The 23432-nt window shown below is 48.0% G+C and overlaps 1 protein-coding gene across 2 annotated transcripts; it reads left to right on the forward strand.

Annotated features, from left to right (window-relative positions):
- Positions 1–424: 424 nt before the first annotated feature.
- On the forward strand, positions 425–23432 carry ankar (ankyrin and armadillo repeat containing). 2 transcript variants are annotated; one of them, XM_035392603.1, is made up of 23 exons: positions 425–579; positions 810–1439; positions 1687–2124; positions 2546–2709; positions 2951–3066; positions 3169–3349; positions 3950–4175; positions 4895–5096; positions 6257–6465; positions 7427–7531; positions 8008–8255; positions 9072–9240; positions 9444–9685; positions 10117–10270; positions 11832–11993; positions 12586–12692; positions 13426–13548; positions 14155–14313; positions 15128–15245; positions 15396–15505; positions 16483–16679; positions 16789–16832; positions 17246–23432. In XM_035392603.1, exons 2-23 carry the CDS (start codon positions 827–829, stop codon positions 17419–17421), a joined length of 4263 nt encoding a protein of 1420 aa, XP_035248494.1. In that variant the 5' UTR covers positions 425–579; positions 810–826; the 3' UTR covers positions 17422–23432. The 2 variants fall into 2 exon arrangements, 1 of the variants encoding a protein (XP_035248494.1); XR_004762473.1 differs by lacking the exons at positions 16789–16832; positions 17246–23432 and having other exon boundaries at positions 15401–15505; positions 16483–16502.

The following is a 23432-nucleotide window of genomic DNA, read 5'->3' on the forward strand; positions in this document are numbered from 1 at the left end:
CACTGAGGTGTCTGAACTATTGTGTCAGTTGAGCCAATCGGTCGATTTCCATTTTTATGCCACAATTTCTTAATGAAAGCACTGGAATTTGAAAAACATAATTAAACAATAAAAAGCGATTTTACTTCGCCAAACACAAGCACTTGTTCTCCAACAGTTACCAGGGGAGGTTGGTGTCCTATCTAGAGACTGAGCAGGATTACTCTGGCAGGTAGAATGAAGCCTGGTGAAATTCTGGAAGATTAATTTCAACATCTCTCTGGAGCCTTGATAAACATCCCGCAGACCGAATAACAGCCGTTAGAAAATCACATTTGTAAACCTAAGGAAATTTTCTGTTTTTACTGTAATATCTCCACCTAGTGTACACACTGTGAAAGAATAAAAGAGGTCACGTGGAAAGTGAAACCACGACCCAGCGTCTCGGGTTGCTAAGCGCTACTGTGCGCAGGAATCTGGATTCAGACAAGCAATGCTCGCAAATCAGTGTCTCACGAAGAGACCAAACGTGCAAATGTGTAAATAAAGCACAATCTAATGCGTTAAAAAACGGATATTGGCTGAACGCCCGAAAAACAGGTAAGATACCGTTATATCAAACATGAAATGCATTTTAAAGAAAGCGCTGCTTTCGTAATTTGTTGTATAATCTCAGTTAGATTTATTGCATTTGCAATTATATTATAATGCAATTATTACATTGTTAGCAAGCTTTGAGAATTTATTTTCATCTAAGCTACATAACTGAAGAAACTATTCCGTATCTGACTATTCCAAGTTTTTTTTCTTTCCATGTTTAACTTTTTCAGGAAGCTGCACAGCATCCATGGCGCGTTCTCTGATTTCCAGCCGCAAACCGAAGTACCGTAATGATGAAGACGAGAAGGACGCTCAGGCTAGTCTGGCGGCGTTGACGGCGCAAAGGAATGCTCACGTTTTCTTCGAGAAGTACGACAGGAGTGAGATCCAGGAATTGCTGAGCCTCACAACTTGTAATTGGTTGCTATGCAGTGACAATTTCAACATACCGGTGGATTTTCCTCCTGGAATTATAAAACAAATGAGGAATTTCGCACAATCAAACGTGCTTATTCTTACCCCCGCCGACCCCCGAGTAACCCTCGATTACAAAGTGGTCCAGCAAATTGTGAGGGAGCTCACTGTTGGGATATACTGCTTCAACCAGCTTCCGTTTATCAGCCTTGAACCCAACTTTGACAAGAGTACGTCCTGTCAGCTGACACCAGCTTATTATGATACAAAAGTCGGACAGATATTGATAAACATAGACTACGTCATGAAAGGCCTGTGGCACGGCGCCGTCATGCCAGCAGATAATCGCGTGCGCTTCTCTGAACTGTGGCGATCCAGCATGGATGTCGATGCTAATGGCGTACCTCAGACTCAAAAGGACGTGTTCTCTGAGTTTCTCACGGCAGGTAAGGAATAATAACACAGTATTATGTAGGTAGGTAGGTGAATTTACGCCATGCAGTGTGTGATATACTACAAGATGCAACGTGTGAGGCTAATTGAATTGTGCAATTATCATAAAGGCTGTCTTGCTTAATGCAGTTATGGGTGAGCCTAAGAGATGTGTTAAATTAGCTGAATGTGCCATTATTTTCTCTAGTCATAAATCGGCAGTTTGATCTTGCACTTGGTGACGTCCGTTGTTTCTCCTAGGTTTGGTGGATATTTCCCAGGAGCCATGTTACCATGGCATTTACAACCAGGATGCTGACGCAGACCCAACCTATGAGCCTAACAGTCCCGACGAAGAAAAGCTCTTCTCCCAGTACTCGGAGGACATCGTTATGAAGCTGGCTTCCTGCGTGTCGTCCTGTCAGCAGCACGAGAACCTGTTTGTGTTCGGGAGCTCCTACGGCGTAGGCAGCGCCGTGCGGGTCCCCCGTGACAGGCTGGAGCTGCCCGCCTACCAGAGGCTCCAGCAGCGGCTGGCGCTTCAGGAGAAGCTCGTGAGAGAGTGCCTGGAGAGGAAGGCCGAGACCTGCCAGAGCCTGGCCTACCTCCGGCTCATCGCTTTCCTCGTGCCCTTCCTGGTCGGGCTGAGGAAAAAAATGAAGATACCTGACGTGTCTCTGATGTTTGAGCCGTTTTCAGGTCTGTCAGCAGGTGGCCACAGGTGTCCTCACCTACTGTTCCCTTATGAAAAAATGACGTAAAATTAGCCTTTTCACACATGAAAATCACAGTTTCACGTGTGAATTTAACATTTTTTGAACTGGACATTTTCACATGATGTGACTGACGTATAAAAAATTCCACTTGTGAAAATATGTCACATTAAGTCACTTGCAATTTCACGTTTTCACGTTTTGTAAAACGTGAACTACAATTTTCACACGTGAATACAAAACATATGACTTTAAATAGCGTAGGTTACCTTTTTCCACTCTCTCGTCTGTTGAGTATGGTTATTTTTTATAGTTCACATGTGTCCTTTTCTCATGTTGGGTGTTCACATGTGGTTTTTGAACAGGTTATTTGTTCATAAGGGTTACCTTTGTCGCTTGCTCCGTAGATGAGAAGGTAAAGACCGAACGAGAGTTTCCCCCTCTGCTCCTGGGACCCGAGTTCACCTGTAAACATTTTCCGCACAAGCAGGACGAATACTTTCACCTGCACGGTGGAATCGAGTTTGATGTTGGGACGCCTCCTCTGGAGGAGGTCTCTGCAGAAATAAAGGTGAGAATACCACCCTTCCGCTCAAGGGCTCTGAGAATGTTCTTTGGGAAAAGATCAACACTTTGGCACAAGGAAATGTTAATCTAATTGAAGCTTGAAATCAATTTTTCTGAATCAGTGACCCCAATGACTGTTTAGTTGAGTATATATTTTACCGAATGCTTTGCGTGCCCAGCCAAGTAGTTGAATATTTTCGGTCTTCTTTCTTCTAAAGCGTAAAATGCTTTTTTTAAACACACAGGAAGCCCATGCAGCTCTGCAGAATCTTGCAGCGGATCACTTGATCGACCTGCAGTCCCAGAACGCCGTCTACAGGCAGCATTTCCCAGTGCCTGTTCGGGAGTACGCTGGGAAATGGCAAGTTTTAATGCGTCAAAGTGCCCTTTTGTGTGCATGCAGATCATGCAATATGGAGTCCAGATGTGCCATTTGTGACCTGCATTCTTCTGTTTACTACAGCTACAACGTGATCGCCATAGACCTGGAGGCCTTGTACGCGAAGGCCAACAGGATTCAGTGGTGGGAGGCCATGAGTTCAGTCATCAAAGCTCTCAGGGCAAAGAGGTTGCCATTAACTGACATTCAGTTGCATGAACAATTTAAAAAAATATTTGGATACAAAAATGCCATCAAGTGCAAGGTATGGAAACTTCAAATCAGGAAGCACACTGTTCAGCTTCTCTCTCATCTTTGATCCTTGTTTTTAAATCCTGGTGGTTTGGAACTGATCATATTATGCCAAGTGTGAATTTAAAGGCATACTATGCAGGATGTTTTGCCTTGCTGTGGTCCCTGTGTTTACAATCTAAGAAGTTTCCTCCTTCGTCTTCAACCCCGCCCACTCATTTTCCACCGAGGAAAAGCAATAACTGTAGTTCTTGAACGAGCCCTGTTGGATTTTCTTTCCGCTTTGTTGTATCTAGCTAGCTAGCTACAAACACTCCGCTGAAGTTGTATCCGAAACCACAGGCTCTGTAGCCACACCACTCCCCACACAGAAAAGTGTGGCACACCTAGAAACATCCCAAACCAATTTTAGAATAACAAATACTGCTAAAGGTGCACACATTTGGCAAGAATGCGCATGGTTTTTTGCAGTTTGATTTGTTAGTTGGAGTGGCCTGGGTGATGTTTAGCAGTTTAATTCCTTGGTCAGAGTGGCTTTGGGTGATGTGTTGCGGTGCTTTGGGTGATGTGTTGCGGTGCTTTGGGTGATGTGTTGCGGTTCTTCCCTGGTCAGAGTGGCTTGGAGTTTGGCCTGAAGGCCACTGTGGAGCGCGGCCTGTCCGCGGCGTTCCACTCCCTGTGCCGGAAGAACTCCGCCGCTCACCTGTGCTCCGTGGACGAGCTGGGCTACTCGCTCGCGCACCACGCCGCTGTGCGAAACCACGCCCACATCCTCTGTCAGCTGGCTGCTGCTGGGGTCAATGTGGACCAGGCCCACAGCAACAGGTTCACTCGCACAGGTCAGTTACAGTACACACTGTATACACACAGAGCACACACACACACACACACACACACTTACACACACACACTCACAGCAACAGGTTCACCATCACAGTTACAGTACACTTTGTATACACACACACACACATACTATACACACACACACAGGTCCTGGAAAAACAATGTGTAGGCTGGAATCTCTTGATCAATTATGATTGTTGAAATTGTAACACAATTTTAACACAATGCAGGTTTTGGCATTTCCTGTCAGTAAAATCATTCTTTCATTTTACACAGATGGTTTCAGGTTCCCATGCTGATTTCACCTGTCAGTTCGTAATTGAAATCAATTTAAAATGGAACCTCTGTCAATTGCCATTATTTGCCATATGCTACATACAGCACAGTAAATGAAAGCATAAGTTAGTCTGACCAAATGAAATTCCTGGGATGTGAATATGGAGAACTAATTGTTTTAGGGTGTACACACAGCCTGTTTTGGCATGTTAAATTGCCTTTAAACAGACGTAAAAAGACTAAATAAGGACAATTTGTGTCAAATCAAAAATTAGCAGCTCAGTATAATACAGATACAAATACAGTTACTAAGGTTCGAACGCAAAGCAGCACACACAGTGTGTCCCCAAGACCAGGGTTGAGGAACGCGGGTGTAGATGTTGCCGTTGGATCAGACAGGTCTAATGAAGGCTCTCCGGGGGGGGGGGGGGCATGGCAGGAGTCACCCCGCTGCATCTCGCCGCTCAGTGCGGGTCGCTGGAGGCCCTCAACTGCCTGCTGGCTCTCCAGGCTGACTGCAGGCTGGCGGACCGGAGGGGCTGGATGGCCGTTCACTTCGCGGCCTACTACGGCCAGGTGGCCTGCCTCCGGGCGCTCTGCAGGACCCACCCGGGCCTGAAGGAGACGCACACCGCCGCGGAGTGAGTGGGGCTTCTCACCGTGTGTGTGTGTGCTTCAGAGTGAGTGGGGCTTCTTACCGTGTGTGTGTGTGTGTGCTTCAGAGTGAGTGGGGCTTCTTACCGTGTGTGTGTGTGTGTGTGTGTGTGCTTCAGATTGAGTGGGGCTTCTTACTGTGTGTGTGTGTGTGTGCTTCAGAGTGAGTGGGGCTTCTTACCGTGTGTGTGTGTGTGTGCTTCAGAGTGAGTGGGGCTTCTTACCGTGTGTGTGTGTGTGTGTGTGTGTGCTTCAGATTGAGTGGGGCTTCTTACCGTGTGTGTGTGTGTGCTTCAGAGTGAGTGGGGCTTCTCACCGCGTGTGTGTGTGTGCTTCAGAGTGAGTGGGGCTTCTCACCGCGTGTGTGTGTGTGCTTCAGAGTGAGTGGGGCTTCTTACCGTGTGTGTGTGCTGCAGAGTGAGTGGGGCTTCTCACCGTGTGTGTGCTTCAGAGTGAGTGGGGCTTCTCACCGTGTGTGTGTGTGTGTGCTTCAGAGTGAGTGGGGCTTCTTACTGTGTGTGTGTGTGTGTGTGTGCTTCAGAGTGAGTGGGGCTTCTCACCGTGTGTGTGTGTGTGTGTGTGTGCTGCAGAGTGAGTGGGGCTTCTCACCGTGTGTGTGTGTGTGTGTGTGTGTGTGTGTGCTGCAGAGTGAGTGGGGCTTCTCACCGTGTGTGTGTGTGTGTGTGTGTGCTGCAGAGTGAGTGGGGCTTCTTACTGTGTGTGTGTGTGTGTGTGCTGCAGAGTGAGTGGGGCTTCTCACCGTGTGTGTGTGTGTGTGTGTGTGTGTGCTGCAGAGTGAGTGGGGCTTCTTACTGTGTGTGTGTGTGCCGCAGGGTGAGTGGGGCTTCTTACTGTGTGTGTGTGTGTGTGCTGCAGAGTGAGTGGGGCTTCTTACCGTGTGTGTGTTAAGACCGAGCCCGAGAGTCTCTGTCTCTATTACATGAGCTAGCAAGCTGGTCCTCACGATGATGGTTCTCTCTGTAAAACACATTTCCTAATGGCTGCAACACTTTTACTCATTTTCAACTGTGACCCTTTGTTCTCCTTCCCCAAATCACCTTGGAAAATCATTTTTGTTGATCACGTTGCTGATCCCTTATATGAATTTAAGAACCTCAGGTGACCCTCCCCCTTTTACCTGTGGCAGGTACCGCACCTCGCCCCTGCTCCTGGCGGTGTCCTCCGGCTCGCTGGAGGCGCTGGACTTCCTGCTCTGCGTGGGGGCGGACTGGAGGGGGAAGGACAGCGAAGGAAACGGTGCCGTCCACCTGGCCGCGCTCTACTTCCACACGCGGGTCCTCAAGCACCTCGTCCAGCTGGGCCTGCAAGACCTGCCGGTCTGGGCCCTGCTCGTCGGTACGCCGCTGTGCTACAAGGCCTTTCCCCGCTGTGTTCTCAGGAGGGGGAGGGGCCTATCTCACATCGCCTTTCACCGCTGTGTTCTCAGGAGGGGGAGGGGCCTATCTCACATCGCCTTTCACCGCTGTGTTCTCAGGAGGGGGAGGGGCCTATCTCACATCGCCTTTCCCCGCTGTGCTCTCAGGAGGGGGAGGGGCCTATCTCACATCGCCTTTCACCGCTGTGTTCTCAGGAGGGGGAGGGGCCTATCTCACATCGCCTTTCACCGCTGTGTTCTCAGGAGGGGGAGGGGCCTATCTCACATCGCCTTTCACCGCTGTGTTCTCAGGAGGGGGAGGGGCCTATCTCACATCGCCTTTCACCGCTGTGTTCTCAGGAGGGGGAGGGGCCTATCTCACATCGCCTTTCACCGCTGTGTTCTCAGGAGGGGGAGGGGCCTATCTTACATCGCCCTTCACCAATGTGTTCTCAGGAGGGGGAGGGGCCAGTCTTAAATTTCTCTTCACCTTAGTGTTCTCGGGGGCGAGGGGCCTATCTCACATTGCCCTTCACCACTGTGTTCTCAGGGGGGAATTATGTCATTTCCTGCCTGTTGAGTTCCTGGCACTTTTTGACTGCAGTTAAGAATGTCCATTGAATGATTTCTAAGTAGAGACGAAATAAAACAAATCGAAGATATAAGGTAACATGTCAGTGAACATGGTTTCTATTCCAGTGGTTTTTAATAATTGAAAATGCAATGTGCTCAAAGTGAAATCGATGCATATTGTATTTGGAAGCATTTCGCTTTTACGTATGGCGGATTTGAAGGTGTATCCATACGCCAGCGTGCGCGCCGTTTCAACATAGTTTTTTCGCTGTGGCGAGCCTCCATAGAAACGCACTGAATTGAAGGTGACTGTAAAAGTGAAGAGCGACTCGCTGGAGTGCTCTTGCTTGCTGACGCCTGCTTTGACAGAGATGCTGGACAGCGAGAAGCAGAAGCGGCGGGAGATGGCGGTCAGGTGCATGGAGGTTCTCTGCGTGACAGTGGAGTCGTTCTGGAAGGACATTATGAAAGCCGGTAATTACCGATTTCCCCACGCGTTTGTTTGTGCAGGGGCGTGGGGGGCGGGGCAGTGTCACGGACAAAGAACTGGAGCTTAGCAAGCATTGTTTTCCAAAGTTACTGCTTCAGTAAGCATACCAGCACACGCCGTGCTATGAACTATAAACTGATAATATAACACTCAGGTATTCACACTGTAAGGGGTGTGAGTCTGGTCTTAATCTTAAGAACCATATTCTACTGTGCTGAAACCTACACTACACTGAACATTCAATAGAAATGTATGCTCAGTATTTTCACTGATACAGTTTTTGTCTTACAAAGACACTTGTATTATGTCCAAAAATACTTTTTTGACCTTTTTCTGTTGGGTCTTTGGAGGACATGAGCTGTGCTAACTAGTGCTTACTAAGCAAAGAAAGAACAACCTGCCTATGTCTCTCGCTCTGTGTCGTTGTCTCTTTCTGTCCGTCCGGTCGTCCTCCCGCCAGGCGGCGTCCCCGCCCTGCTGGGTCTGCTGCGCGGCGAGCAGCGGGTCCTGCAGTGCCCGGCCGCGGCGGTGCTGTGTCACATGACCCAGAGGGCGGAGCCGTGCGAGGAGCTGGTGCGGTGCGGGGCGGTCCCGGTCCTGCTGACCCTCCTGGAGACCCGCGTTCCAGAGCTCCACTCCCGCTGCGCCGTCATCCTGGCTGACCTGGCGACCCGCAGCGAGGCCTACCAGGCCCTCATCGCCCAGCTGGTGAGGCCCAACAAGCTGGGGTACCCAGGAGGGGATGGGGTCAGGTCCTTTGGACTGTGCTGTAATGTGACCGCCAGGAGAATGTTGAGCACCCAATGGTACATTTCATTCCAGTCAGTGTAAATCAGGGCTGCCCCTGGAGATGTGCTGTTCAGTAGGTCTTATTTAACCAACAAAGGAGTTAGTTCGCAAGAACATTATTTTGCTTAACCCTCCTGTTATGTTGCGGGTCAAATTGACCCTTTTTAAAGTTTGAAAATCTAGGAAAAATACTTAAAATTATTTTTTCAGTATGAAACTTCTTCTACTGGCCTTAATTAGTGTAATCAACATTTTAAATGAAAATGGTTCATTTCATGTATTTGCAAACCCCCCCTGTATGGGGATTGACCCGGGAACATTTTTGCTGTACCTAAAAAATGAACAGAACAGGAAGGTTAATGCTCACTTATTGTTTCAATACTAATATCGATATATTAAGACTATTTGGTCTCGGCGCATGTCCAGTAAGCTTCCTGGATTGCCTGCAATCTGACTTAAAATTGTGGACTTGATCTCCATTGACTTCCATTATCAAATATGTGTATTGTCATTTTCCCCACCATCTTCGCCGCAACATCTTTTTCCATCCTGAGGCTGTGAGCCAATCAGACGCTAGTGGGCATCAACCACTGGCTCAGGGTTTAAATATGATGATGTCACAATAGCTAACATAATCTAGTGTGCGACAGCCAGTTGTATTTGTCGCAGTGCGAAAGCGCAATCCGTACCGCTGCTAACAGGCGTGTCACAGGTGTGTCGTTGTGCCTGTCTCAGGGCGGGGTCGTCCCCGTGGTTCGGCTCCTGAACTCCGACCTGCAGGACGTGCTGGTGAACGCCGTGAGGTGCGTCCGGGCCCTGTGCGTCCGTAGCCCGGGCAACCAGAGCGCAGTGGCCCAGGCCGGAGCGATACCGCCGCTTGTGGAGTTCCTGACCCTCAAATCAGGTTAGAGGTCAAATCCCGCCCACACCAGCGTTACACCATTAAAGTTCTCCCCTTTCACATGACTAGTCCTGTCAGGCCAGCTGAAACAGGCCCATTGTTCTCCTGATGGTTACTGCTTTGGTGCACAGACTGAAGGGCGGTGTTAAATTTCCTGCTGGGCGCTAATTTGGGGCGGGTTTCCGGCCGCTGGCTCTCTCCCTCAGAGGTGCTGCAGGAGGAGGCGTGCTCGGCGCTGGCGGAGCTGGCGCTGGGTCACCGGGGGAACCAGGACGCGGTGTGCGCGGCGGGCGCCGTGGGGCCGCTGGTGCGCATCCTGCGCGGGAGGAGGCTGGCGGCGCAGGTGCGGGCCGCCAGGGCCCTGGAGACCGTCGCCGAGCACAACCCCGCCATCCAGGCCCGCTTCCTGAAGAAGTCCGCCGCCAAGCACCTGCTCCGCCTCCTGAAGGTGCTGCGAACGCTCAGCCGCCGAACGCTCGGCTGCTAAACGTTGGCACCGCTAAGCGCTGGCGCCGCTAAACTTTACTGTCCCAAATGGAAATGTAACGCATTGCAGGAAATTCTAAATCTATTTAAATATATTGTGTAATATATCTAAGAAATGCATACATTAACAAGATTTATTTCAATATATTTTTAAATATTCGTATAAAAATAACTAACACTTTGTGTGCACATTTCAAAATATTACTATATTACTACAATTAAATATATGTAAATATATGTCATAAATATGCAGATTTTGAATATTTAAATATATTTTGACAATATATTTGAAATGTATATGAATATATGATGTAAAATATAAGCAGATCTATTAAACTACATGTAGTTTGCGTATATTTCCATGCATGGCTTTTCTGTACGGGGCACCTCCAGGTGTTCCAGCCGGAGGTGAAGGAGCAGGGTGCGGCTTCTCTCTGGGCACTGGGGGGCCACGCCCACAAGCAGAAGAGGCTCATGGCCGAGCACATCGGCTACCATTTCATTCTGGAGTTCCTCCTGTCTTCATCCGACAAGATGCAGTACGTGGGTAAGCCAGCACTCTTCAGGAAAAGGCATTCTAACGCAACCTTGTGGATATGGAATGTACTGCAGCCTGGTTACCAGGCTGTAATAAAGTGTATATGTGTGTGTGTGTGTGTGTGTGAGTTACAGGTTACCAGGCTGTAATAAAATGTGTGTGTGTGTGTGTGTGTGTGTGTGTGAGTTGCAGGTTACCAGGCTGTAATAAAATGTGTGTGTGTGTGTGTGTGCGTGTGTGTTGCAGGTTGCCAGGCTGTAGCAGTGTGTGTGTGTGTGTGTGTATTGCAGGTTGCCAGGCTGTAACAGTGTGTGTGTGTGTGTATGTGTGTGTGTGTGTATTGCAGGTTGCCAGGCTGTAACAGTGTGTGTGTGTGTGTGTGTATTGCAGGTTGCCAGGCTGTAACAGTGTGTGTGTGTGTGTGTTGCAGGTTGCCAGGCTGTAACAGTGTGTGTGTGTGTGTGTGTGTGTGTTGCAGGTTGCCAGGCTGTAACAGTGTGTGTGTGTGTGTGTGTATTGCAGGTTGCCAGGCTGTAACAGTGTGTGTGTGTGTGTGTGTGTGTGTGTATGTGTGTGTGTGTGTGTATTGCAGGTTGCCAGGCTGTAACAGTGTGTGTGTGTGTGTGTGTGTGTGTGTATTGCAGGTTGCCAGGCTGTAACAGTGTGTGTGTGTGTGTTGCAGGTTGCCAGGCTGTAACAGTGTGTGTGTGTGTTGCAGGTTGCCAGGCTGTAACAGTGTGTGTGTGTGTGTGTGTGTGTGTATTGCAGGTTGCCAGGCTGTAACAGTGTGTGTGTGTGTGTGTGTGTGTGTATTGCAGGTTGCCAGGCTGTAACAGTGTGTGTGTGTGTGTGTGTGTGTGTATTGCAGGTTGCCAGGCTGTAACAGTGTGTGTGTGTGTGTTGCAGGTTGCCAGGCTGTAACAGCGTGTGTGTGTGTTGCAGGTTGCCAGGCTGTAACAGTGTGTGTGTGTGTGTGTATTGCAGGTTGCCAGGCTGTAACAGTGTGTGTGTGTGTGTGTTGCAGGTTGCCAGGCTGTAACAGTGTGTGTATGTGTGTGTGGGTGTGTGTATGTGTGTGTGTGTGTGTATTGCAGGTTGCCAGGCTGTAACAGTGTGTGTGTGTGTGTGTGTATTGCAGGTTGCCAGGCTGTAACAGTGTGTGTGTGTGTGTATTGCAGGTTGCCAGGCTGTAACAGTGTGTGTGTGTGTGTGTGTATTGCAGGTTGCCAGGCTGTAACAGTGTGTGTGTGTGTGTTGCAGGTTGCCAGGCTGTAACAGTGTGTGTGTGTGTGTATTGCAGGTTGCCAGGCTGTAACAGTGTGTGTGTGTATTGCAGGTTGCCAGGCTGTAACAGTGTGTGTGTGTGTGTTGCAGGTTGCCAGGCTGTAACAGTGTGTGTGTGTGTGTGTGTGTTGCAGGTTGCCAGGCTGTAACAGCGTGTGTGTGTGTTGCAGGTTGCCAGGCTGTAACAGTGTGTGTGTGTGTGTGTTGCAGGTTGCCAGGCTGTAACAGTGTGTGTGTGTGTGTGTTGCAGGTTGCCAGGCTGTAACAGTGTGTGTGTGTATTGCAGGTTGCCAGGCGGTGGTAGCTCTCACTCAGGACTGCAGGGCCCATCAGGACGGCCTGTGTGGGGAGAACGGGGTTCCCCCGCTGGTGCGTCTCCTGCGGGGGTCCCGCACCACTCAGCGCACCCTCCTGTGTGTGCTGCAGGCCCTGAGAACCCTCTGCATCGGTGCGTCTGCACCCCAAATACAACCTGGGGCTACACTGTGATTCATAATGCACTGTGATTCATAATGCACAGGGATATGGGGGTGTGCACTGTGATTCATAATGCACTGTGATCCATAATTCACAGGGATATGGGGGTGCACTGTGATCCATAATTCACAGGGATATGGGGGTGCACTGTGATCCATAATGCACAGGGATATGGGGGTGCAGTGTGATTCATAATGCACAGGGATATGGGGGTGCTCTGTGATCCATAATGCACAGGGATATGGGGGTGCACTGTGATCCATAATGCACAGGGATATGGGGGTGCACTGTGATCCATAATGCACAGGGATATGGGGGTGCACTGTGATCCATAATGCACAGGGATATGGGGGTGCACTGTGATTCATAATGCACAGGGATATGGGGGTGCTCTGTGATCCATAATGCACAGGGATATGGGGGTGCTCTGTGATCCATAATGCACAGGGATATGGGGGCACTGTGATTCATTATAGACAGTCATAATTTTCTGGAAACAGATGTCAGGTTGAATCCTATAATTGAAAGTTCTCAAAGTGTAAGAATCACGTTTTTGCTTTCAGGAGTAGCGCACACAAGCAACTCAAACAGTCAGAAGGCCATCTCCGAGGAGAATGCCATGCTCACTCTGATGGAGTTGCTGAAATATCACGAATCTCTGCAGGTCAAGGTAAAATCTTAATTTAATCACCGTAAGAGAATGAACATGCACACTCAAATATAGTCTTAGCGTAAGGTGTGGAGTCACTGTGCCCCATGAGGAAATGAGGATTAAAATCTCACATATTTATTTATCTCCCAAAGATTTTGAACATTTTATTTCATCATGCAGATCTGTAGATCTTCATCATAACTGTGTGCCAAAATGTCAAAACTGTGTGAAAACAGCCTCGTGGTTAAATGAAATGATAAAATTCTGTTTGGAGCCTAAGTGTGCAATTCTATTTTTATTTTCTAATGCCTGACCTTGTTATAAAACTCATACAGGTGATCTTTTGAGACCATGTTAGCTGACCTGTACTGCTAGCTTCAAGTGATCTTTTGAGACCGTGTTGGCTCACGTCTACTGCTGGATGCAGGTGATCTTTTGAGATTGTGTTAGCTGACCGGTACTGCTGGATCCAAATGATCTTTTCAGTCCCTTTTAGCTGACCTGTACTGCAGGATCCTGGTGATCTTCTGAGACCGTTTTAGCTGACCTGTACTGCAGGATCCAGGTGATCTTTTGAGACCGTTTTAGCTGACCTGTACTGCAGGATCCTGGTGATCTTCTGAGACCGTTTTAGCTGACCTGTACTGCAGGATCCAGGTGATCTTTTGAGACTGTGTTAGCTGACCTGTACTGCAGGATCCAGGTGATCTTTTGAGACTGTGTTAGCTGACCTGTGCTGCTGGATCCACAGGTAGAGGTAGTGCAAACCGTGGCCTGTGTTACTCTGGGCAACCAGGACCTACTGGCTCTGCTCTCAGACCAGATGAAGTTCATCTACGCTCACGTCCTGGAGCTCCTGCAAGCACAAGACAAGGTATACTGCCCTTTCTCTCTCTCAGCCACTCAAGTACACTACACTGGGACACTGTATTTTTGGTCATTAACCAATAAGTTTGGTGTTTATTGACATGGATATTAATATACCAACCAGATGGTTGACTCCTGTATTTCATGCTCCCTTTTCTGAATTGCAGAGAGACCTTGGTCTCTGGTCTTTGGTAACATGAGTTCCCACTGATTCTAACATCCGTTAAAACTGTGACTTTGAAAAGATGCATCAGTTTGTAATGTTTCAGTATTAACAGAAGGGTGGCTGATCTTTCAGACTACACTGTCGGGTCAGAGCGTGATAATATCTGTGGTAACTGACTTGCAGACGCAAGAGACGTCTGAGGTCCGAGGCCTCTGTGGTTCTACCGTTAGCATTACTGTTAGCATTGCAGTGGATAGAGGTCCGAGGCCTCTGTGGTTCTACCATTAGCATTACTGTTAGCATTGCAGTGGATAGAGCCTGGACGCGGCATCAGGCCCATTCGCTTGTATGTCACTGTGTGCCACTGGACACAGGCTAACACTGTATCACTGGCACACACATATGCACACACAGAGGCTAATGCTAGTTCCTGTGCTTGTGTTGTAGACTGTCTGCCTGGAAGCCGGATACGCTCTGTCTCTGTTTGCGTACAACAACAGAGCACAGCAGGCCCTCATACTGCAGTCTGGAGGCGTCTCCATAGCGACGTATGAGCCCTTCCTGCAGTCGGAGAGCAAGGCGGAGAGAGCTAAGGCTGCATTTCAGGTACCTGTGACCCTGTCCGCCCGAGCTGCTGGTGCTGGGGGGGCGTGCGTGGGGGGCACTGACTGAGCCTGAGTGGGTAACTGCCGTGTTTTTTTTCTATCTTACATACTGAACTCTTTTCTCATTCTTTCGCCTTTCGAAACTGTTGCCCTCGTCATGGATCCCCGTAGCCGGCTTTGCCGGCTGCTCTGTTTGGAAAGGACGGCCTAACCGAGGCAGGGTCCTAGTGGAATGACACGCTTGCCCACCTCCTAATGACTGACCGGACTGCACTCTGAGGAACCCTTTCCTCCTGCTCGGAGTACCTCTGAGGAACCCTTTCCTCCTGCTCGGAGTACCACTGAGGAACCCTTTCCTCCTGCTTGGAGTACCGCTGAGGAACCCTTTCCTCCTGCTCGGAGTACCTCTGAGGAACCCTTTCCTCCTGCTCGGAGTACCTCTGAGGAACCCTTTCCTCCTGCTTGGAGTACCTCTGAGGAACCCTTTCCTCCTGCTCAGAGTACCGCACCTGGCTGAGGGACCTTATGAAGAGAAATGCATCTAATTTCCTTTATTTCTCTGAAGTTATGTGGACAGCTGCTATTGCGTTACTGCACTGGTTGTGTAAATTAGACATACTGAGGGGTATTTTGTGAGCCGTTCATCCTTCCATGTGTCCTTTTTCTCAGATTTTGCTTATAACAGCTAAAGTAAATGTAGGTATGTGCACAAGCAGCGCATATTTTCTTTGCCTTGAAAAGGTTTTGAGTGGAGTCGCTTCCATTACTCTGTGAGTCAGGCCTGAGGTGGGCGTGGTCTTTTTTTTTTTTTACAGATCGTCGTACTTGCCAACGTCATCACGGACATGGACCAAGTGGCTCTGTCGGCAAGAGGGGTCACAGTTCTGGTGAAGCTGCTTCAGTCGAGCCACCCAGACACTGTCACACTGACAGGTAATTTAGACCTGGGCGTATACATCACTCTACAGCAATACTTTCCCAGCGCGTTCTCCCAAGGTAGGCCCTTGGTTCTAGTGCCCTTGCATGGTGAGGCTTGCTTGTGTCCGTCCTCGGTGACTGAGGCTAATTTTGTCTATGCTACAGCGCAGCTCCTTGCTAGCCTAGCGCACACGCGGGCAGGTATATCTGATGGCATCGTTACCATGGGAGCTGTGGACCACCTGTGCACGCACCTGTTTTCAGAAGAGGAAGAGGTAATGATGTTTCAGCTGGACCTGTTTTCTTATTAAGGAACAGGTATTACTCTCCCATTTCAAACATACAACATGTTTCAACTCCCCTATTTGACGGTGATTGGTCTGTTTCTCATTTCCCTTCAAGACGATAGCAATACGGAACTGGCACATAAACATGCACGCGCACATACCTGTACAAACAGACACGCACATGTGTACACGCAGACGCGCACAACCGCACACACCACACGCTCACGTGCACACACACATGCATACACACTGACACACACACACACACACACACACACACAGGCACACCTTGTTGTTTTTCCTTCCTTTCCTTGTGATAACAATAATAGAGTGCACAACTCGGTGTCCGGCTAGCTCTAAAACAGTCACGTAGCAGTCCCCTGTACAGTCTCCCATAAACATGTGAGGTTTGTGTCATTAATGCTGTGTGCTAGGCTCGAGGGTGACCAGCTGCATTAAAAAGTGGCCATGCTAGCCTTGCTTTAACCCAACTGGTCGTCTGTGATCCTGCATTCCCAGGGGCCAGTATGTTAGCGCTATGAAGAGCTAAAACAGCATAACCTCATTGCTTTGCATTTTTGCATTGGTTTTGCCTGCTCTTCAGATCTGACAGCTCAGCAGATTGCCCTCGACTGGCATCTTTTACAGTATTATTTAATTAATTCGGGCCAATGAACAGCGTTTAGCAGGTTTGTCATTAATTGGGTTTTGGCACTTTCAACCATCGATATTTATCCTTCTGCAGCTGTGGGGCGGAAGTGACATCAGGTAGGGCTTGGAGATTTCCTTCTAGCATAGAAAAGGTTAAAGAAAAATAGCATCACGGAAAAAATGTAGTTCCTCATTTCCGCAGAAATACCGCCACAGAAGCAGATGAATCGAGAAGGTCTTGAGTACGCGTATGGAATCGCGTTCGGTGTCTGCTGGCGGTTTCGGTGCTGCTCACCGGTGATTCTGTACCCCAGGTTCGGGTATCGGCCGCTTGTGCGCTGGGTTACCTCTCCTTCAACCGCAAGGCCCACCGCTTGCTGCTGGTCAAATGTCGGAACGCCCCCGCCACCTACGACCTCTTGACGGAGCACCTCATCGAAGACGCCAAGATATCGAAAGTCTTCACTGCTGACTTCAGACGACAGAAGCTGGTCGGGCTTCCCTCTCTGAGGTGTGTAACGGTTCATATTTCAGAGATTCATACGCGTCTCGTACAAATATTACCACACATAAGTGGCTGACATAACTCCCCCCCCCCCACCCCCCCACCCCATTAACAGTTTGGAAGTAAATGGCGGCCCACCTGTCCCTCAACACAATCAAGGTAGGTTTTTATTCCTCTTTATTTTCTTAATTGCATGAGTAGAGCGTTGGTAAAACTGTAGATCCCTGCAGGTTACCGTCACCTCTAAATTGGAAGCCTGACCTGGTAGTAAAAATCTTAACAATAATCCCTTGAGAAAGGTGAGAGCAAAACCTTGAGTGGTAGCCATGATAAAACAAAGATTTTTTTTTAAAAAAGGACTATCAATTTGTGTGCGGTCTCTATTATTTATAATAATATAATGTTATTATATTGTACTTTAATCATAATCCTATTTATTTTCCTCTGGACGACAGTAGCGGGGGGTGAATGTAAGACTTTGGGGTAGAGTAGTGGCGTGGGCGTGTCCTGCTGCTGAAGCTCAGTTTTTGTGTGCGGTTGCCCTGTCTGAGTGACTCTGCCCCCCCCCGCAGGTGCTCGCTGTGCGACCAGCGTCGGCGTCCGGGTGGCGCCTTTTGAAAAGCGGCGTTTGCGGTCGCAGTCGGCCCCGGCGCTCGGGGCCAGGGGCAGGATCGCCACCGCCAGCCCCGCCGTGCGGCTGAAGGAGCCGTCACCGGGGGCATTACCGTCAGGGAAGGGGCACTACTGACCCCCCCAGAGCAGTTATGGGGGCATTACCATCAGGGAAGGGGCACTACTGACCCCCCCAGAGCAGTTATGGGGGCATTACCATCAGGGAAGGGGCACTACTGACCCCCCCAGAGCAGTTATGGGGGCATTACCATCAGGGAAGGGGCACTACTGACCCCCCCAGAGCAGTTATGGGGGCATTACCATCAGGGAAGGGGCACTACTGACCCCCCCAGAGCAGTTATGGGGGCATTACCATCAGGGAAAGGACACTACTGACCCCCCCAGAGCAGTTATGGGGGCATTACCATCAGGGAAGGGGCACTACTGACCCCCCCAGAGCAGTTATGGGGGCATTACCATCAGGGAAGGGGCACTACTGACCCCCCCAGAGCAGTTATGGGGGCATTACCATCAGGGAAGGGGCACTACTGACCCCCCCAGAGCAGTTATGGGGGCATTACCATCAGGGAAGGGGCACTACTGACCCCCCCAGAGCAGTTATGGGGGCATTACCATCAGGGAAGGGGCACTACTGACCCCCCCAGAGCAGTTATGGGGGCATTACCATCAGGGAAGGGGCACTACTGACCCCCCCAGAGCAGTTATGGGGGCATTACCATCAGGGAAGGGGCACTACTGACCCCCCCAGAGCAGTTATGGGGGCATTACCATCAGGGAAAGGACACTACTGACCCCCCCAGAGCAGTTATGGGGGCATTACCATCAGGGAAGGGGCACTACTGACCCCCCCAGAGCAGTTATGGGGGCATTACCATCAGGGAAGGGGCACTACTGACCCCCCCAGAGCAGTTATGGGGGCATTACCATCAGGGAAGGGGCACTACTGACCCCCCCAGAGCAGTATTGGGGGCATTACCATCAGAGAAGGGGCACTACTGACCCCCCCAGAGCAGTATTGGGGGCATTACCATCAGAGAAGGGGCACTACTGTCCCCCCTAGAGCAGTTATGGGGCATTGCCATCAGGGAAGGGGCACTACTGACTCCCCCCCAGAGCAGTTATGGGGGCATTGCCATCAGACAAGGGGAGCTACTGAGTCTTTTTTTATGAGCTGTCAAAACAGCAGAAAAGCCTCAATTCTGTTTTCAAGGCTTTTCTCCTGTTGATTGACTCTAACGGGGTTAAGGCACATCCCTGCCACTAAGCACCACTCTCTGCCAAGGCCAACACATTACTGCCCATCAGCTGGACCCTTCTGAGCGTACAGAGCACTGCACCTGGAAATCTTAAGCTTTGCAATTTGTCACAGGGAATAACCTGACACGACATGTTTACTTATTTTACTTGGGCCCGACACATCGCAGCCTAACTCCTTCTTCTTTGCCTTATTTCTTGCAAATTTAGTGCCAATTTTACTTACACTACTGGCCAATGGTATTAGGCTACCTGTGGTTTTAAAAAACAATAGAAATAATAATTAACTCAACTGAATTACCCCTCCACCTCCCTCCCACCCCCCCACCACCCATTTTGCAAAATGATTGAATGTACTTCCAATGATTAGTTTAATTGTAATTAGTCAATGCCAAAAGAGGTTATTTTGAGGAAAGTCATGTCTGTCTTAAGATTATTTTTTAAATAAAATTTTTTTGTAGTGTTGTAGGTGGAAATTGAACAAAAAGTTTATACTTTGATTTGTTCAATAAATGTGCATGTATGAACTTAATTGTTCTCTACCTGAAGTTTTTTTATAAACCACCGGTGGCCCAATACTTTTGCCCTGCCCTGTATATAATAATGATAATAATAATTATTATTATTATTGCTGTTGTTGTTGTTGTTATTATTATTCCTATATGAACATACATGCATAGTTATTTAAAATAGGAATATTAAGAAACATCTGTTTTTAGTTTGTAACTGGTGTTGATAATGGTGTATGCATCATATGGTGCGTGCATCATTAAAAGGGGAGTGTTTGCTCATTCATTTTCACCTGAAAATTCTTCAATCAACGAGACAGAAAGTCTTTGGCATGTGCTACAGCTTTTCACCACTGGGTGTCCTCGTCCAGCAGCAAATTTATTTTTCTTGATAAATAGTTTTACAAATGTCTTTGAGCATTCACCTATGCCATGAACATTCTGCTGTCTGCTGTGTGCAATGTTTTGAGATTAAAATGGCGATGTAACACCTTTTATTTTTTCCTTTAAAAAGTTATGTCATAATTCAATGGTTATGGTTATTATGGTTATTTACTGTGTATATAGTCATTTGGTTATTTACTGCGTATATAGTCATTTGGTTATTTACTATCGTATGTGTCAGTACTGTTATATTGATTTCTGTACATTGTGATGCCACTGATTTGTGCTGGTAATTTCAGTGCGCCTGTGTGGTTTAATAGCGGTTTGTTAGAGGACAGGGATTGAGCACTGACGGTGCTATCGGCCCCATCGGACATGCGGAGAGAGAAAGGCCGTTTTTTTTTTCATCGTTTATTACGGCTTTCTTGGAAAGTGGACTTTGAAGTGGGGCATATGGAAGCGTTCTCTGTGGGCTGAGCGTAGAGCTGTAAAGGGGAGTGGAAACACCTCTTCCACTGCCTGGGAATGCCCAGGACCGGAGTTTGCAGTAAATTTATGTGCCTGTGTGCAGATTTGCAAATTTGTGCAGGGACTATGCTTCAAATTTGTGTGGGGACTTTGCTGCAGATGGATGGGATATATAGAGGAATGTAAACATTCTGACCCCGTTATACAGATTAGTTGATTTCACCAAATTGGATTCAACATTTTTGGACTTGTTGCATGATAACTTTGATTCTGGGTGGGGAGTGTTGAAGAACAGAGCCCCCAGAAACAGCGACCACTTTGAATAAAACTTCTTTTTTTTCAAGTGGGAAGAGCTTGAAAAAAGTGGCCATTTTGAATCGAACTTGCACCCCAGATACGGTGTGTTTTTTTTGGGTTTGGTTTATTTGGAGACAGTCAGTGGACCCCCTCAGGTCTCCAGGCACACTGGCCACTTTGACTGAAACATCGGGACGGTCATGGGGGGCAGGGGTTGGGGGCAGTTGAACATGGTACCCTCTTCATTTGGTGTGTTTGGAGATGTCAGATGATCACAAGCCCGTTTCACTGGTTCAGCAGTTCAGCCATATACCGTATCACAAACCTTGCACTTGAGTCCGTGTTGAGTTTCATAGCCTTTCCAAAAGCTGTTTACTACACTGACCCCTTTACAGAAACCAAATGCACATTTCTCTGCAGAGGTGTGTTATTGGCAGCAGCATTTCAGAACTCAATGCCCAGGACATATATTAGCCTGTGGTCATGCTAATGACTGACCGACACGCAGGTCTCATCATGTCTGCCTCCATTTTGTGGATTTAATTTCTATATACTTTAATACGCCACTTTAGTTCCCCCCCCCCAATGTGTCATTGTATACACCCGGGAATCTATCTCAAACTTCTGTTCTCATTTTCTAGTCTTGTTTATCATTTGTATTGATCAGTACGCTTACATTGCGTAACCCAGTCACATCGACAGGTAACACCTGCAGCCAAATGTGTTCATTAATTGTCACAGGGAACACAATACAGTTATTTAAATTACTTTGTAGGTACCTGATAGACACTTTTTATCCAGAGTGCAGAGGAAAGCATTGACGTGGGGATGAGAAGTTCACAGTAAATCCGTGCAAAGCAAACACCGAGGGTGAACTGGACTGCATGTACCGCAGAAGTGTGCATGTGATACGAGTGTTTGACAGAAGGACCGTTTGGCTTAAGGGGTTCATCAGCTGGGAACACGTGTAGGAAAGACGTTTTCACTGAGGAATACTTACAGTGCTGCACAAACAGCTCACTTCCTGGTATAACCCCAGGGCCGATGGATGATCGTTCTAGACCTGGTTCATGAACACTTTCACTTCACACCGAGCACCAATCTCGCACACGCCTGCCCAGCTCTTGAAAATAAATTGTTTTCCAGCAGCACAGATGGCAAATTTGAAATTCTTTTAAACCAAAACTTGCCAAAATTAACACCCCCCGCCCCCAACAAACACACAGACACACACACAAATGCATTCCTACTCTAATTGTCACACGTTTGGAGTTTGCAAACTTGAGAACTATGTGTTCAATGTGGGTAAACTGCTAAATCTTGCTGTTTACACCTGATATTTGTGTGTTCTAAAGGCATGTAATGAGGATTGCTGTGGTTGCAGGAGCTCTGGTTGGTACAAGGTATACATTGGGGAGAAAGCAATGCTGCAGATGGCTTTCAACTAACAGGTCTATTTTTAGGTTTGAAGAGGGGAAAAAAAAACTTGACCCATTTTCCAATGTTGACTCTGGCAGTGAGCTGGCAGAAGGCCAGGGTATCTGATGGCGAGCTGTCCATCAGAGCAGTGTTTGGAAGAGCCAGGATGACGAACGCACTGTCTCCATCATCGCCTGGAACAATCATGGGTCAGCGAGAGGCTACACTACAGAGAAGTAAATCCACACTCAACCTACATCCTTTGTAAATTATAATCACTACAATTTTGGGCACTGGGCCTTACACAGTTGCCTTTAATAGACAGGGGAAGGAGAACATATTCATCCTATCGTCCATTATTGTCCATCTCATTTTTAATCCCTTTAGAGTTCTTACTGTGACTGAGAGGCCACTCTCACTGCAGTGCTACTTTCTCTGTAGTATTACTCTACTGCAGTGCTACTCACTGCAGTACTACTGTACTGCAGTATTACTCTCACTGCAGTACTACTCTACTGCAGTGTTACTCTCTCTGCAGTACTACTGTACTGCAGTGTTATTCTCACTGCAGTACTACTCTCACTGCAGTACTACTCACTGCAGAACTACTCTACTGCAGTATTACTCTGACTGCAGTGCTATTCTACTCCAGTATAACTCAACTGTAATATTACTCTGCTTTAGCAACACACCTAGCTACTCACCTGGAACCACATTTGAACTGGTGAGCCCAGATTTATCTCTACAGTACAAACTGCTTAACACCACACCCCCCAAAAATATCACCTGTGTGTGACTCCTTTCAAAACAGTAATCTCATTAAGAATTAAACAGTTTGTGCGTGCGCGTGTGTGTTTAAACAGTGCAGCTTTTTTTTTTCTTCAGATAGTGTTGAATGTACTCCAGAGGTCTGTTCCTCTCTCCCAATGTAAATGTACAGGTGATGCTGCGTCTGGTGTGAGAGGGTATTGTGATAGTAAATGCAATTTCATGATTTAACATATTTATTGCGTTCCTCGTGGCTATTTTTATTTTGAATCCTCTGAGGTCTGTCTACTGTGATATTTGTACCATAAAAGACAGTTTTACACTTGTAGCCCTGCTGTCTTGTTACACTGCTGCATCTTACTGGGTCCGATATGGAGATGCATGCGCAGCGTATAGCCAAATTTGGGTCTGACCAATTTTTGCACAAACTCCTGTGCCAGATAAGGAAATGTATTTTGTCCGCAGTTCATTATTTGTCTGTAATTCTAGGAATTCTGAACTGTTGATTTATGGGCTGGTATTTATTTTTCATATGCTGAGTCCTCTGCTCGAGCAATCAGTCATTAACCTGCGAGATGCTCGCGCAACGGCTTCGGCGCGATGCCAAGTCATATTCTGACCTACAGATTATGACACGCGAGCCCCCGCGCGGACAGCTCGGGAACGCAAGCCCGGGCCTCACGCTGTATAAAGATCACCGCGAAAGGTGTTCTTTACATCAGCGCAGGGGGTGTTGCTTTCGCAAACATCCACCGGCTCAGGGATTTCACAAGCCATTTAACCAGTTAAACAGATGTTCGGGGAAAACGCGGCTTCCTGGATGCAAAAATATTTTATGACGGTAGATTCCTCGGTTCAGTAGAATTCCATCACTACGCTGTGCCTAATTAAACCGCGTTATTACGGTCACTTGGAGTTCACTCTTTAACTCTTGTGTTCTGTTTACTAGTTAGTACTTGTGAAACTGTTAGCTATGGTCCAATATACCGAGAAGCAATACAAAAATAAAATGTATGGTTGCCATTTA

Source organism: Anguilla anguilla, chromosome 15 (genome assembly GCF_013347855.1).
Source record: "Anguilla anguilla isolate fAngAng1 chromosome 15, fAngAng1.pri, whole genome shotgun sequence".
NCBI classification, from domain to species: Eukaryota; Metazoa; Chordata; class Actinopteri; order Anguilliformes; family Anguillidae; genus Anguilla; species Anguilla anguilla.

Excerpts from the sequence above, each read along its gene's own strand:
- ankar (XM_035392603.1), top strand. The coding sequence starts at position 827 with ATGGCGCGTTCTCTGATTTCCAGCCGCAAACCGAAGTACCGTAATGAT. Across the intron at positions 9,241-9,443 it reads GTTCCTGACCCTCAAATCAG|AGGTGCTGCAGGAGGAGGCG; the intron begins GTTAGAGGTCAA and ends TCTCTCCCTCAG. Across the intron at positions 16,680-16,788 it reads GTCGGGCTTCCCTCTCTGAG|TTTGGAAGTAAATGGCGGCC; the intron begins GTGTGTAACGGT and ends CCCCATTAACAG.